This window comes from Rhodotorula graminis, assembly GCF_001329695.1.
Source record: "Rhodotorula graminis WP1 unplaced genomic scaffold RHOBAscaffold_3, whole genome shotgun sequence".
Lineage (NCBI taxonomy): Eukaryota > Fungi > Basidiomycota > Microbotryomycetes > Sporidiobolales > Sporidiobolaceae > Rhodotorula > Rhodotorula graminis.
In genome coordinates this window covers 1,483,306-1,497,039 of record NW_017264930.1, presented here as the reverse complement: position 1 = coordinate 1,497,039, position 13,734 = coordinate 1,483,306, and the positions used below count along the sequence as shown (strand labels likewise).

Below are 13,734 nucleotides of genomic sequence, written 5' to 3'. Positions count from 1 at the left end.
CCGGCTTACCGCAGCGCGCCCAAGGTCCGAGGATGCGCAAGAAGCTCAGTCCGGTCGCCGTTAGCACGCCCGTCCGCGCTCCTGAACCTCGGTGCGTCCGCCCCGCTCTCCCTCGCTGCGGACGACGCAGCTCTCCCTTCTCACCTCACCTCGAATCTCGCGCCACCTCGCAGGAGCCGCTCCCGACAGCGCGAGTGCGCCACACGCGCTTCATACGCCATGCAGCCGCCCTCGCACAGCACCTCGGCGCCGACTCGTGGCGGCAGGTCGCAGAAGGTGGCGCGGGGCGATGAGGAGGAGGAGAGGGTCAGGAGGGCCGAGGGGCAGGAGCCGGAGGGGCTCAGGGTCGACAAGGAGGTCGTCTCAGGTGCGTCCTCGCTCTCTCGAGGCTGTCGACGAGGTGCCGGCCCGACTCGAGCGGCCTGACGAGCCGAGGCGGAACTTGGGTCTTCGCCACGAGCTCGTCTATGCCGTTTCTGAAGAGGTACCGCACGCTTACACCAGTTCGCACCTACACAGACCTGGTGGCGCATCTCCTGTCGCCATCGTCGCCCCCGTCTCGCCGCAAGATCCTCTCCTCGACCCGCCGCCTCGTCTCGCCCAACCTCGTCGTCTCGTTCCCCTTCCTGCCCGTCCCCGAGCCCGGTCAGCCACTCTCGACGGCGTCACCCGTTCACGAGCTCGTCACCGCATCGCAACAAGCCCTCGCCGTCTTCCGCCTGCCGACCCTCGCCGTCTCGCTCCTCCCCTTTGCCTCGTGGGACCTGAGCGCGCTCGGCATCGAGGAGACGTCGCTCGCCCTCACCGTCCCCGAGCATGTCGAGGCGTCGAGCGAGGGCAAGGGCAAGGGCAAGGAGCGCGAGGTAGAGCACATCGAGCACGCCGACCGCGTCCAGGTCGTCGAGCGCTGGTCGGCAAACGTCGAGTGGACCCTGCGCATCGACTCGCCGCCCGTGTCTCGCGTGCAGCAGAGTGCCGGGAGGACGAAGCGCCCGGCGTGGCTCGAGTCGACGACCGCGCCGCGCAAGGTCGAGCTCGTCTTTGCCTCGCGCCCGCACGTCGAGTCGACGAGGCGCGGCCGGCAGCAGCGCGGTGTCGCCTCGGTCGCAGGACGGCGGCACTACGTCTTGAGCTCGTCGGGCGACGACGGCGTCGAGCGCGAGATCGGCGCGACGAGCTCGGCGAGCCTCGTCGAGAAGGCCGCCGAGGAGGAGCACTCGCTCGAGCTCGTCTACTTGCGGTACACCATCCCGACCTTTGCGCTCCCCTTCCTCGCCTCCCACCCTCTCTTCGACCTCGTCCGCCTCCTCGTCGCCGTCCTCCTCCCCGTCACCGCGTACCTCCTCGCGCTCGTCGGCCTCGACCAGCAGCTCCAGGTCGACAAGCCGCGGCAGCTCGTCGCGCCACGCCTCACGCACCACACCAAGCGCAAGCTCGAGACGACGACCTCGGCGCTGCGTGTCGGCACGCCGGCGCGCAAGCGCCGCAAGTACCGCGACTCGGCGCCTCCCGCCGCGTCGACGAGCGCCGGTCGCGAGCCCGAGCCCGTCGTCGAGACGGCGCACGCCGGCGAGGCGAGCGAGCTGCACGTCGGCCACCACTCGCACCTGTCGAGGCACCGTCGCTGGTCCGTCTCGACGCCGTTTTCGCTCCCGGCGTCGAGATCGGCTTCGGGCTCGTCGGCGACGCTCCAGCCCTCGCCCGAGCGGATCCCGGGGCCGTCGCCCTGGGCACCTCGTCCTCCTGTCGCGCTCTTCGCAGTCGTCGAGCTCGTCGGCGCGGCGTGCGCAGGCGTCGTCGCGGCGTGGCGCGAGCTGGCGATCCTCCTGTGGATCGTCCGCCAGGCGATCCTGTTCGCGACCGAGCTCGTCGAGGAGGGGTGGGTCGTCGCCAAGGAGGTCCTGCGGCAGCCGCCGCCGGATGCCAGGCGCAGGAGGAGCCAGGGAGGGAGCGAGCAAGGGGGCAGCGAGGGCAGCGGCGCGGGAGGAGCGGCGAGGAGGAGGAGCGCGATGAGCGGCGGGCACCGGTGCGTCCCAAATCTTTGCACCCGTCTGTCCCGGCTCGAATGATGTCGAACGAGCGAACTGACCTGCGCGCGAGACCTGCAGGCACCAGCGCGAGTCGATCCAGCACCGCCACGTGACCTTTTCCGCCTCGTCTCCCCCACCTCCTCTTGTTTCCCCCGCCTCAGCTGCACCGCCCTCGCGCACTCCCTCCTCGTCCACCCTCAGCGGCGACTCGCCCTCGACGCACAGCCTCACACCGTCACCGCCCAACGACGATCGCGAGCCCGCCGTCCTCGACCTCGCCGTCGATGCGCCGGCCGAGCACGACCGCCCCGACGCCGCGGCCGCCTACGCCCTGTCGCAGCTGCATGCACTCGTCTCGCGTCAAGCGGCTAGCGAGGGGCGCAGCCTCGCGCCTACTCTCGCCGCCGAGGACTCGTCGCTGAGCGGCGAGCAGGAGAGCGAGGGCGCCGAAACGCGTGCGGGGCGCGAGGACACGGCGGGCGAGCACCAGCATCTCGGCGCCGAGGAGCAGAGCGGGCAGACCTGCACGGCGCAGGCGTCGTCGGGCTACGAGTTCCCGCCGCGCTCGGCGGGCCCGCGCACCCGCTCGAGCGCAGACGACGACGACGACGCCGAGCACTCGGCCTCGACGAGCGGTCCTGGGCCCGGCGGCCGCCTCTCGCCGTTCTCGGCGCTCTCGCAGGGCGATGTGGCGTCGACCGCCGCCGCGTCGCAGCCGTCGTCGCGCCGTGGCTCGCTCGTGCCCTTCCAGCCCTCGCCGCGCAGGTCGCGCTTCGAGCGCGCGGATCCGCCCTTCGCTGCGCCTGCCAGGCGTGGCTCCCTCGGCGTCGCAGGCCGGTCGTCGCAGGCGCAGCAGGCGGCGGGGAGCTTGAGCAGGGCGCAGGTCGGCAGCGGGACGGAGCAGGAGGAGGAGTCGTGCGGGCAGGGTGAGCAGCACTGCGCCTGGCGCGGCGACACGTCCTCGAGCACCGGTGCGTCTCTCTCTCTCTCTCTCTCTCTCCCTCTCTGTACGTCCGAGCCGAGACCACCGCTCTGACACCCACTCTCGCCCCGTCGGCCACAGCTTCGTCCGCCGCGTACTACACGCCGCAGAGCCACGCCTCGCCCATCTCGCCCATCACGCCCGTGCGCCCTCGCAGCGCCGGCTCGTCGCCGCACTCGAGCCCCGAGGACCCGATCCCGAGCGAGTACCGCCTCCCGACCTCTACCTCGGCTCGCCCGGTGGCGGCGCGCTCGTCGTCCGACTCGGTGGTTGAGCTGAGCGCGCTCGGCCCGCAGAGCGTGTTCGCGCCCGCGTTCCACCCGGCCGTCATGGGCGTCGGCGCCGGCCGAGGGGTCCAGCCTCGTCCTCGCACCAGCCAGCCGCCGCAGCCCGTCCCGCAGCAGCTCCCTCAGCCCGCACCTGCACCCGACCCGCACCCTCAGCCGCGGCCGCGGCCTCCACTTCCGCCGCAGCGGCAGCTGTACGTGCCGCCGCAGGCGGCGGGCATGACGATCACGCTGAGCAGCGACGAGGACGACGACGACGACGAGGCGGGGGGCGAGACGACGACGACGACGTCCGGGTCGCCGTCGGGGGGCAGGAAGAAGAAGAAGCAGCGCGGCAAGAAGAAGAATAAGGGGAGGAGGGGCGCAGGGGGCGGCAGCGGCGGTGCGAGCGGTGCGCCGCAGGAGGAGGACCCGCTCAAGGCGGCGGGAGGGTCGCCGAGCCGGCCGCTTTTCGCTTAAGGGTGGACGGGGAGGGAGCCTGTGTAGCTTGCGCTTGCAAAGGAGCAGTACCACGGTCGCACGAGGACTTGGCGGTGCAGATCCGACGAGGAGGAGGAGCGACGTCACCGGTCCCTCTCTCGCCCTCACCACGACCGTGCGCGCCCTTGAGAGGACAAGGAGCCAGCAGCAGCATCGCGACACGGCCCAGCAGCAGCAGAAGGACAGCTCGAGCGGTCGTCGCCGTTCCCCACCGCCTCCACCTCGTTGGCACCTCGACCGACCCGGCCTCTGCTCCTCCCCGACTCGCAGCCTCGCCCACGCCCAGCCTGCACGAGCTCGCACCAGCAGTCGACCACTCACATCACCGCCACCGAGCCGCGCCGTCCCCCTCAGCGCCAGATCTCGAGGTGAGCCCTCGGTTTCCCTTGGCCCCGCGTCAGCACTGATGAGCTCCCTGTGCGCCGCCGTCCCCTCGCGGGTCGTGCGAGCCCAGAGCATAGCGCATTTGCGACCACTGCGGTACCCTCGAGCCAGGCAACCCGATCCCTGGAGCCGTACTGACCTTTGTCCATCTGCCCGCAGCGCCCCTCCTCGTCCCTCCCGCTCCCTTTCCCCTCTTCACCCCTCGCCCGCTCGCCCGCCATTACGCTCCAGACCCGCCGTTCGTTCAGCTCGCTGTCGTCCGAGTCCAAGGGCGCGCCGGCGTCCTCCTCGGCCGCACAGCAGCAGCAGCCACAGCAACAACCCGCGCTCCACATCGACGTCGACGCCGTCAACACGTCGACCTCGCCCGCCTCGTCATCGGCATCGTCTACGACCGCACCTTCGCTCGCGTCGGCCCAGTCGCGTCCCGGCCGCGGCCGCACCATGAGCGACCCCAACGCCAAGGTCGTCGAGGTGACCCAGGCCGAGGGCTCCGACACGTACGGCTCGGTCAACCAGCACCCCAAGGTCGAGAGCCCGCAGACGGCCTTCAAGGTCGGCGTCAGCGTCGACCGCAACAAGAAGTGCAGGCGCACGATGGAAGAGTGCGTCCCTTTCGTTCCCCTCGCGCTCGACCTCGTCCACCGTCGCTCACCTCGTGCTCCCTCCCCTGCAGCGCGCACTCGTTCATCTACGACTTTGGCGGCATCCGTGCGTACCCTCTTTCCCTTCTATCCTCCCCTCTCTGGCGCGCAGCTGACCTTGCTCGTTCCGCTCGCAGGCGGCCAGGGCTACTTTGCCGTGTTCGACGGTCACGCGGGCAAGCACGCCGCCGAGTGGTGCGGCCACCACTTCCACGAGCATCTGCTCGACAACCTCCGCAAGGCGCCCGTCACGCCCATCCCCGACCTCCTCAACGCGACCTTCCACACGGTCGACACCAAGCTCTCCGAGCTCGCCGCGAGCGGCAACACGCACTCGGGCTGCACGGCCGTCACGTGCTTCCTCCGCCTCGAGGACGACCAGGGCCGGCCGGCCGGCGACGCGAGCGGCGTCTGCAGCGACGTCGTCGCCGTCAAGGAGGGCCAGCAGGTCGTCGCCGACGAGGGTTCGGCGCTCCGGGCCGCGCAGGCGGGAGGGTCGGCCCCGGGCGGCAGCGGCAACGATGCGGCGGTGCAGGGCTTGCCGGAGCTCGCGCGCGACGGCGAGGGCGCGGCAGAAGGCGGCGAGGCGGCGGACAAGGCGGCCGGGCACAGCCGGCGCAGGAGCGCGCACGAGGTCAAGAGCCGCATCAAGAACCTCCTCACCGGCCGCTCGGACGAGTTTACCGCGTCGTCAACCTCGTCGTCGACGTCGTCGCTCGCGTCGGGCTCGTCTGCCGCCGCTCGAGGCAACACGGTCGCGACGCCGACGGTCGAGATTGCCGGCCCGGCCGTCACCAAGTCGGCGGCCAAGCGCACGCTGTACACGGCCAACGTCGGCGACGCGAGGGCGGTCCTGTCGCGCGGCGGGAGGGCCGTCCGCCTCACGTACGACCACAAGGGCAGCGACGCCAAGGAGGCCAAGCGCATCTCGGACGCCGGCGGGTTCGTCCTCAACAACCGGGTCAACGGTCCGTCCTCGCTCTCTCTGTCTTTGTGCGGCTCGTCAACGATGTCCTGACCCGAATCGTGCCCCGCTCGCAGGCGTCCTCGCCGTCACGCGCTCGCTCGGCGACTCGTCGATGAAGGAGTTTGTCGTCGGCTCGCCGTTCACGACCGAGACGACCCTCGGCCCGCAGGACGAGTGGCTCATCGTCGCGTGCGACGGGGTGCGTCCCACTCTCTCCTCTCTCGGCCTGAGAAGGCGACTCGTCGCTACGACGGGTCGCTCTCGTCAACAGACTCGAGCCGGTCTGACATTCTCTCGTCCTCGTGTACGCGCAGCTGTGGGACGTGTGCAGCGACCAGGAGGCGGTCGACCTCATCAAGGACGTCGAGTGCCCGCAAGAGGCGTCGCAGAAGCTGCTCGATCACGCGCTCGTGCGTCTCCCTCCCTCCTCCTCTCTCCTCCTCCCGGTCTTTGCGGCAGTGACTGATCTTCTTGAGACGGTCGACGCAGTCGTCGTTCAGCACCGACAACCTGTCGATCCTCTGCGTGCGCCTCAACAACGGCGCCAATCCTTGAGGCGTCCTCGCCTTCCCTCATCTTCTCCTCCTCTAGCGTCTCGTCCCTTCCTCTCGCCCTCGTCTCTCCATCCGCCGGACCCCCTCGTCTCCCCTTTGTCCCACCCTTCGCTGTCATTTTTACATACCCTCCTTTGACGCTCGGACCCTCCTTTCTCCTCTCCCGTATCTACTCTCTGTTCTCGTCTCTCCCAGTCGTTCCGGCTCGCCGTTGCACATGCATGCCTGGCGAACTGTGCCTCTTCTGCGACGGTTTCGAGAGAGAGAGCGGCTCGGGACCGCCGACTGGAGCAAGAGCGGTTCGAGCGAGAGCGGCTCGAGCTGTCGAGCGCTCAGTCTCGGTCAAGCTTCCGACGAGTCTCTCTCGTAGCACTGTCGGGCAAAGGCGCGGACAAAGAGACTATGCACAAGAACTGCTACGGCTTCGGCGGGAGATAGAAAGAGAGAGAGTGCGAGGAAGAAATAAGTCTACGGGAAGAGCTTGACGCCCGAGCCGCTCGAGACGGCGACGACGCGTGCGCCAAACTCGAAGGGGTCGCGCTGCAGGCACAGAAGGTTCGTCAAGACACGTCGACAGTCGAGAGAAGAGGGAGAGGAAAAAGGGAGAGAGAGAGAGAGAGAAAGGCGAGCGCACCTCGAACGCGACAAAGTCGACCTGGCGTCCTCGTCGTCGACGCTCTCGTCCTCGAGCCCGAACAGCTCGTCAAAGTTGGTCGACACCCATGCGATGGCCTCCTTGCGGCTCACCTGGCCCCTCGAGAGCTTCTGCGCCCAACCCGCCTCCTGCACGACGCTGCGCGGCATCCACTCCTCGTCGGTCCCGATCGCCAGCATGACGCCGGCGCGGTGGAGCACCGTCTGCGGCGTGTCGAGCGTGAGGGGCGGGCCAGGAAGCGCACGACGCTCGTCCCACGTCTCGGGCAGGGAGCGGCCGCGAGAGAGGATGACGCCGATGTGGGCGGCGGCGAGCTCGGCAGCGAGGAGGTGCGCCTCGGCGCCGCCGTGACTGCGAGAGGACGAGACAGGTCAGTATCTCGCTCGAGAGGTCGAGTGAGAGAGGCAGAGGACGCACATGATCCAGCGCTGCGACGCGTCGCCGGCAAGCTCGACCTCGTTCTTGAGCCGGATGAGGGACGCGATCACGTCGGCCTTGTTGGCCTTGACGACGAGCGGGATCTTGCCCTTGGCGACCTCGCCAAAGTAGTCGACGGGCGTCCACTTGTCGTCGAAAGTTGAGTTGTCGAGGCCGCCGAGGAGGAGCGAGCGCAACTCGGCGATCTCGAGGGCAACGGGAGCGGGGCCGCCGAAGTGACCTGCACAGGCTCGAGAGGGTCAGGTCGGACGCAGAAGGGGACCATGCTGGAGGGACGCACCGATAGCGACATGGAGCGCGGCCGCCTCATTGAGAATGGCGCCGTCCTCGAGAACTGCGGGCGTAGGCCGGGGTCAGGTCAGGCTGGATCGTCTCGCTGCCAGGAGAGCCGCTCTGGGCGCACCATGAGCTGCACCGGTGCGGAAGGCGACGCTCAGGCCTCGGCTGCATGTCGGAAGGAAAAGTCAGTGGCCGCTCGTCGAGCCGCAAATGAGAGGAACGAGGGCGTACAAGAAGCCCTTGCCCAACGGCGCCGTGATCGCCTTGCCGACGCCGTTCTCCTCGGCCGTCACGAGCTGCTTGCCGCCGAACGAGAGCCCGTCGAGCGCCCGCACCGAGACCTTGGGGCCGTACTGCTGCTGGACGAAGGAGAGCTTGCTGTTGAGGAGCGGGTCGAACGAGGGCGAGTCGGTCGTCGTCTTTTCCTGCGAGGAGGCTCGTGGTTCAGGACGAGGGCACGGTGGATGACGAGAAGGGGAGGAGATGACGAGAAGGGGAGGAGACGACGCACCGCGATGATGTCGGTGAGGCCGAGGGCCGAGCCGAACGTGACGAGCGTCGGAAGGAGGCTGCCGTTCTTCAGGTCGACCGTCTTGACCTCGTCGGCCGTGACGCACTTGTCGCCCGTGCACACGATCTTGCCGTCCTCAACGACGACCTCGAAAGGCGCAGCGCCGCCGTCCTGCTGCTCGACGAGGCCAGGCTGCTGCGCGTCCTTGAGGAGGACCTCGCCGACGTTGACGAACTTGACGTGCTCGACGACCTCGGGCTTCTTGCGCCGCACCGTCTCGCCCGGGTTGATCCAGTCGAAGCCGTCGTCCTCTTGCTCGCGGGTCGGGTCGTAGTCCTCGCGCAGGCTCGCCTGCGGCGGACCGTTCTTGCGCGCGAGCTCGTCGTCGCCGGGCGGTGCGGGCGGGAACGACTCGACGAGTTGGGCGACGCCGTCGATCCAGACCTGCTGAGGCGTCGCGCCGAGCGAGAGCGGGTGCGCGCTCCACAGGACGGCGTCGGCGTCGTAGTTGGGCTTGAGGAACCCGATGCGGTGCGACAGGCCGGCCGTGATGGCGGGCACCGTCGTGATCGAGGCGAGCGCCTTGTGCGCCGGCAGGCCGAAGTGGTGGCCCTGCTGCGCCTGGTACAGGAGGAACCGCGAGTCGGTGACGGGGTGGTCGCTCTTGAAGATGACCGAGATGTTGTGCTCGTTCAGGACCCTGGCGGCGTACTCGCTCCCTCGCCACGCCTCGCGCTTGTACCGGCCGTTCGTCGCAAACAGGGCGACGGCGGGCGTCGAGGTGCCGTTGCCGGGCCATGCCGACTTGAGCAGGTCGGGGACGAGGTACGTCTCGTGGGCGTGGTGGAACTGCAGGAGGGCGATCGTCAGTACTCGCGCAGAAAGAGAGGAACTCGAGAGAAGGGAGGAAAGGGACGGACCGCGGCGACAGGGAACTCGAACTCGTGCGTGAGGCGCACGTACTGGTCGAGGTCGGTCGTCTCGTAGCAGTGCGTGTTGACCTTGACCTTGCCGCGCAGGACGTCGACGAGCGCCTCGAGCTGTAGGTCGTCGGGGAAGCTCTCGATGTCGCCCTTGTCGTCGACGAGCGCACGACCCAATTGCGTGGCGGCGAGGGCGCGGCGGCAGAACTTGTCCTGCTGCCGCTTGAGCGTGCGCGCCTTGTCGAGGTTGGAGCGCCAGTTCCAGGCGAGGTCGAGGCGGGTCTGGCCGTACACGCGCCGGATGTTCTCGCCGCAGGCGTCTGTCGGGAAATGCATGTCAGGCCCCTGCCCGGGGAGGACGAGGATCGCGAGAAAGGGAAAGCGAGGACGCACTCTTCATGTGGCGCCACCGAGGCGGGTCGCCACGCTTTTTGCGCTCGCCCGACGGGAGCTTGACGTTCCACGGCATCTCGAGCACGAGCGAGTCGATCGTGCGCTCGGCGGTCGGGCGCAGCTTGATGACGAACGCTTGGCCGCCGACGTTGTTGGCACTGCCAGGGAGGACGAGCGACGACGTGACGCCGCCCGACACGATACGGCGGAACGCGAGGTCGTGGCCGTTGATGCCGTCGAGCGAGCGCAGGTGCGGGAGGACGGCGCCCTGGACCGAGTTGGTGTCGTCTGCGCCCGAAAGGCCCGGCAACGAGTCGACGCCGACGTGCGAGTGCATGTCGAAGATGCCCGGCGTGAGCCAGGCGCCGTGAGCGTCGACGACCTGGGTGCGCGTGTTGGCCGACTCGAGGTAGGCGCCGTGAGCGTCGACGACCTGGGTGCGCGTGTTGGTCGACTCGAGGCGGATGTCCTCGCCGATCTCGACGACCAAGCCGCGGTCGAGGAGCACATCGGTGTTGTACAGGATCTGCTTGCCGTCGTCTTGACCGGTCCAGATGGTCGCATTGCGGATCAAGGTTGGCGAGGTTCCCTGGAGGAGGTGGTGGGGAAGGTCAGCGACGCGACGACGCAGAGAGAGGCTCGCGAGAGAGAGAAAGGGTGGGCGCACGGGTGCATAGCGGTCGCTGAGGTTCCTGCTCGAGAACGAGTCGGGCACACCGGGCAGCGCGTGCAGCTCCTCGCACCGGTCGACGACCTCGCGGGTCCACGAGGTGCGCTCGTCTGGACCCAGCTCGCTCAGGGGGCGGACAGCGGCGGCATCTCCGTGCTGAGGACTGCTGAGATGCCGAGTCGAGAGCCACAAGGCGGCTATGGCGATGAGGGCGAGCGAGACGCTCGTCGAGGTGGGGAGATGAGGCGGTCGAGGCCGGGCCGAAGGACGCGAGCGGCTGACGGTGGAGCGCTTGACCTTCTCCTCGTCGTCAGAGGAGCTGGCGAGGCCCTTCATGGTGCTGAGCAGAGCGCTGGTCGAGGAGCGAGGAGGACGACTTGGTCGACGTCGCACACGCAGGGGAGCGTCGCTCGCCATCTTGGACCGCTCTCGGGTGCTTCCTCGCGCAAGCGGGCTGGATCGAAGCGAACTGGAATGCACGCTCGCCGGCGAGTCGCTGCTACAAAGGACGGCCGACGTCGGGCTCAGGCCTCGTCGCGAGGCTTCGTCTCGCTCTGCGCCGCCTCCTTCTCGTCGCGGGCGGGCAGCGACTGCTCGACGCCGAGGACAGGATCCTTGAGGACGAGGCCGCAGCCGACGAGGAGGACGGCGAGGCAAATGCCCGTGATGCAGAGCAACTTTTGGACGTGGCGGTACGCCTCGACGACGCCCATGCGGATCGGCTCGCCCCACTGCCCGTCGGGCTCGGTGATGGCGACAAAAGGCGAGCCGTACCACAGCGCGACGGCCGTAGCGTTGCTCGTCACCTTCTCGAGCTCGCCGGGCAGGACCTGGGTCCAGATCGCGCCCGAGATGCTGTTGCCGAACGCCGACCCGACGCTGTAGATGGCTGCGAGCGACGAACACAGAAAGGTCAGGGACCTCGATTCGCACGCATCGTAGAGCGCGAGAGAGAGAAAGAGAGAAAGGCGGTCGAGGACGCACCGAGATAGCTCGCGAGGAGGATGGCCGTGTGCTGGTGCCCGCCCTCGGTCTGAATGAGCGCCTGCGCCGAGTACGGGAACAGGCCACCAGCAATGCCGAGCAGGATCTGGCCGCCGAGGATGCCGCTGTGCGCGTTCGAGCCGCCGCGGAACCGGATGAGGATGCCGAACGCGACGAGGAACAGGGCAATGCCGGTGAGGATGACGGGCTTGAGGCGGCGCAGGTAGAACCGGACGAACAGTCCGGCGATGATGCCCGTGATGACCGACGCGAACGAGTACACTGCGGCGAGACGAGGTGTCAGCGGCCGAGAGGGAGGGAGGGCGAGGATAAAAGGGACGAGCAGGACGCACTCGACGTGATACGCGTCGCCGAGAGCACGCTCTCGTTGGCGGCGACGACGAGGACCGTGTACAGGTAGTCGCCCTGGAGGTACCATGTCGCGTTGAGGAGGAAGGCGATGCCGAGGCACCCGAGGACCGTGCGCGAGCGCATGAGGGCGAACGGGAACAGCGGCGCCCGTGCGTACTTGGTCTCCCACACGATGAAGAGCGGGATGCACACGACGACGCCGACGACGAGCATGGCGATGTTGTGCGCCGCCTTCCACGATCGAGACACGCCGCCGGCGAGGGTGAAGGGAAGGAGGATGAGGGACAGGACGGCGATTGTCTGCGCACGGCAGAGTGAGTCAGCCTGCGCTCGCGACGAACATAGAAGGCGTTCTGGGTCGAGGTGGACAAGCGGAAACGAGAATGGTGACGAGAAAGAGGCAGAGTTGGCGAAATGACGAGGGAGGGGAAGGTGCTCGGGGAGGGAGGGAGGGGTCGCGAACAAGGCAAGGAATGAGAGGGACGCACAAGAATCACTCCGACGAGGTCGACCTCCCAGAACAGGTGCCGACTCAGGCCTTTGAAGCCGAGCTTCTTGTACGGGCTCGAGTAGTTGTCGAGGAGGCCGGCCCGCTTGGCCTTCCTGCTCGCGACGACGAACGGGATGATGACGAGAAGGGCGCAGAACGGGTAGACAGCGGCCCACACGCCGATACCGACCTGCCACGTCGTGTTGGCCGTGATCGCGTCGACGACGTTTGCCGAGAGCTGCGAGGGGACGGCGTCGGTGAGCTCGTGTCGGGGCGGGACGGCTTCTGTGCGAGGCGTGACTCACGAAGCAGTTCAACAAGAATGGCGCCGCGGGTATGTAGGAGAAGAGAAGGCGGCTCTGGAGCGAGGTGAGGTCCGAGATGATAATCTCGAGGACCAGGATGGCGGCCGAGTACCCGAACTGGAACAGGACGGCGCCGCCGCAGAAGCTTTCCATGTTGGTGGCGCATGCCTCGACGATCGTGCCGATGACGTACTGTCAAAGGAGGGGTCAGCGAGGTGAGAAAGGGAAAGAAAGAGGAAGAGGGCTCGAGCGCACCATGACGACGCTGAAGAGGATCATCTCGACGCGGCCGAACGTGTCGGCGAGCTTGGCGTATGGTGGGTAACATGCTGCGGCGATGATGCTGCCCAAGAGACGTCAGTCGAGAGTCTGGGAAAGCGCCAGAGACGGCGAAAGAGGCGACGCACCTCTTGAGGACGTTGACGGTCGAGAGGAGCGAGTGATGCGAGAACGACGACGTCGCGTACGACTGAAGCGTCCCACGCACGGTCGCGTCGAGCGAATAGCAGTAGGCGGTGAGGAAGACGGCTGCGGCAAATCGAGGTCGTGAGCTTCGTCGGCTTGGAGGGGAGGAAAGAGGAGGACGCACCGACCCAGAGCCAGGCCCGCCAGAAGGGCGTGAGCTGCGAGTTGATGATCTCGATGCGCTTGACGCCCAGCGAATGCTTGACCTCGACGACCTCGGGTGCCGCGTCGCTGAGAGAGCGCTTGTCGTCCGGCGTCGACGACTCGCCGAACGCGTTGGCGCTGAGCTGCGCCGTCACTGGCCCAGCAAAGGGGACGGACATGTTTGGTGCTCGAGAAGAGGCTGAGAGTGTGCGGGACGGAAGGAAGAAGGGGAAGCCGAGCGAACCCGGCGAAAAAAGCGTGCTTCCGATCCCTCGCGAGGCGGACGAGGCGGCTCCATCTGATACACCGACGCCGAGGCCGTCGTCGCGACGGCCGAGAGAGCCAGGCGATCGAGTCGCGAGTACCGCAGGGTCTGGGGAAGCGCTCCTCCCTGCGAGGGCAAGGGCCGAGGGGCGCCCGAGCCCGGCGAGCTCGCGCGGTCGCAGCGCGGCAGTAAGTTACCACCGCGTGGTCGCCTCCTCGACATCGCTGCGCGCTCGCCCAGGTCCAGCAGCATCCTGGCGGAGCCGGCCACGCTCGCGCTGTGAGCCCGCCTGGCACGAGGCGAGTTGCGAGCCGCGCTCGCGACAGGCAGCGCAGCAAGCGAACACGCGATGGGGAAGTACGGGGCCGGACCGTGGGAGCGCCGGTGCGCAGCAGACCATGCGAGATCGCGAGCGAGAGGTTGTGCCGAGAAGAAGGAGCGAGGGTCGGCCGGTCCCTCGGAGAACGAAGAGGCTGCCGCGGGCGAGTGGGACAGCTGGCGAGATGGCGTGC

The 13,734-nt window shown here is 68.2% G+C and overlaps 4 protein-coding genes across 4 annotated transcripts; 2 read left to right on the top strand and 2 right to left on the bottom strand.

The window, feature by feature from the left end:
• Window positions 1–32: 32 nt before the first annotated feature.
• On the top strand, window positions 33–3,813 carry RHOBADRAFT_52155 (uncharacterized protein; the record flags this gene model as incomplete). Its single annotated transcript, XM_018416194.1, has 6 exons — window positions 33–91; window positions 174–367; window positions 520–2,026; window positions 2,109–2,156; window positions 2,232–3,001; window positions 3,094–3,813. 6 exons carry the CDS (start codon window positions 33–35, stop codon window positions 3,756–3,758), a joined length of 3,243 nt encoding a protein of 1,080 aa, XP_018273266.1. The 3' UTR covers window positions 3,759–3,813.
• A 794-nt stretch (window positions 3,814–4,607) lies between these two features.
• RHOBADRAFT_31429 (uncharacterized protein) lies at window positions 4,608–6,329 on the top strand (the record flags this gene model as incomplete). Its single annotated transcript, XM_018412971.1, has 6 exons — window positions 4,608–4,768; window positions 4,840–4,874; window positions 4,945–5,775; window positions 5,849–5,973; window positions 6,089–6,184; window positions 6,264–6,329. 6 exons carry the CDS (start codon window positions 4,608–4,610, stop codon window positions 6,327–6,329), a joined length of 1,314 nt encoding a protein of 437 aa, XP_018273265.1.
• A 383-nt stretch (window positions 6,330–6,712) lies between these two features.
• Window positions 6,713–10,533, bottom strand: RHOBADRAFT_34712 (uncharacterized protein; the record flags this gene model as incomplete). The annotated part of the gene is made up of 11 exons (XM_018413221.1): window positions 6,713–6,868; window positions 6,963–7,334; window positions 7,401–7,641; window positions 7,702–7,755; window positions 7,825–7,865; window positions 7,932–8,125; window positions 8,212–9,060; window positions 9,132–9,454; window positions 9,528–9,909; window positions 9,958–10,116; window positions 10,195–10,533. The coding sequence occupies 11 exons, from the start codon at window positions 10,531–10,533 to the stop codon at window positions 6,745–6,747; spliced, it is 3,078 nt and encodes a 1,025-aa protein (XP_018273264.1). The 3' UTR covers window positions 6,713–6,744.
• A 117-nt stretch (window positions 10,534–10,650) lies between these two features.
• RHOBADRAFT_66156 (uncharacterized protein) lies at window positions 10,651–13,350 on the bottom strand. Its single transcript, XM_018418881.1, has 8 exons — window positions 12,938–13,350; window positions 12,756–12,876; window positions 12,604–12,691; window positions 12,349–12,540; window positions 12,042–12,281; window positions 11,535–11,853; window positions 11,182–11,463; window positions 10,651–11,086 (listed from the first exon to the last, which is right to left on the bottom strand). Exons 1-8 carry the CDS (start codon window positions 13,134–13,136, stop codon window positions 10,722–10,724), a joined length of 1,806 nt encoding a protein of 601 aa, XP_018273263.1. The 5' UTR covers window positions 13,137–13,350; the 3' UTR covers window positions 10,651–10,721.
• Between the last annotated feature and the right edge of the window lie 384 nt (window positions 13,351–13,734).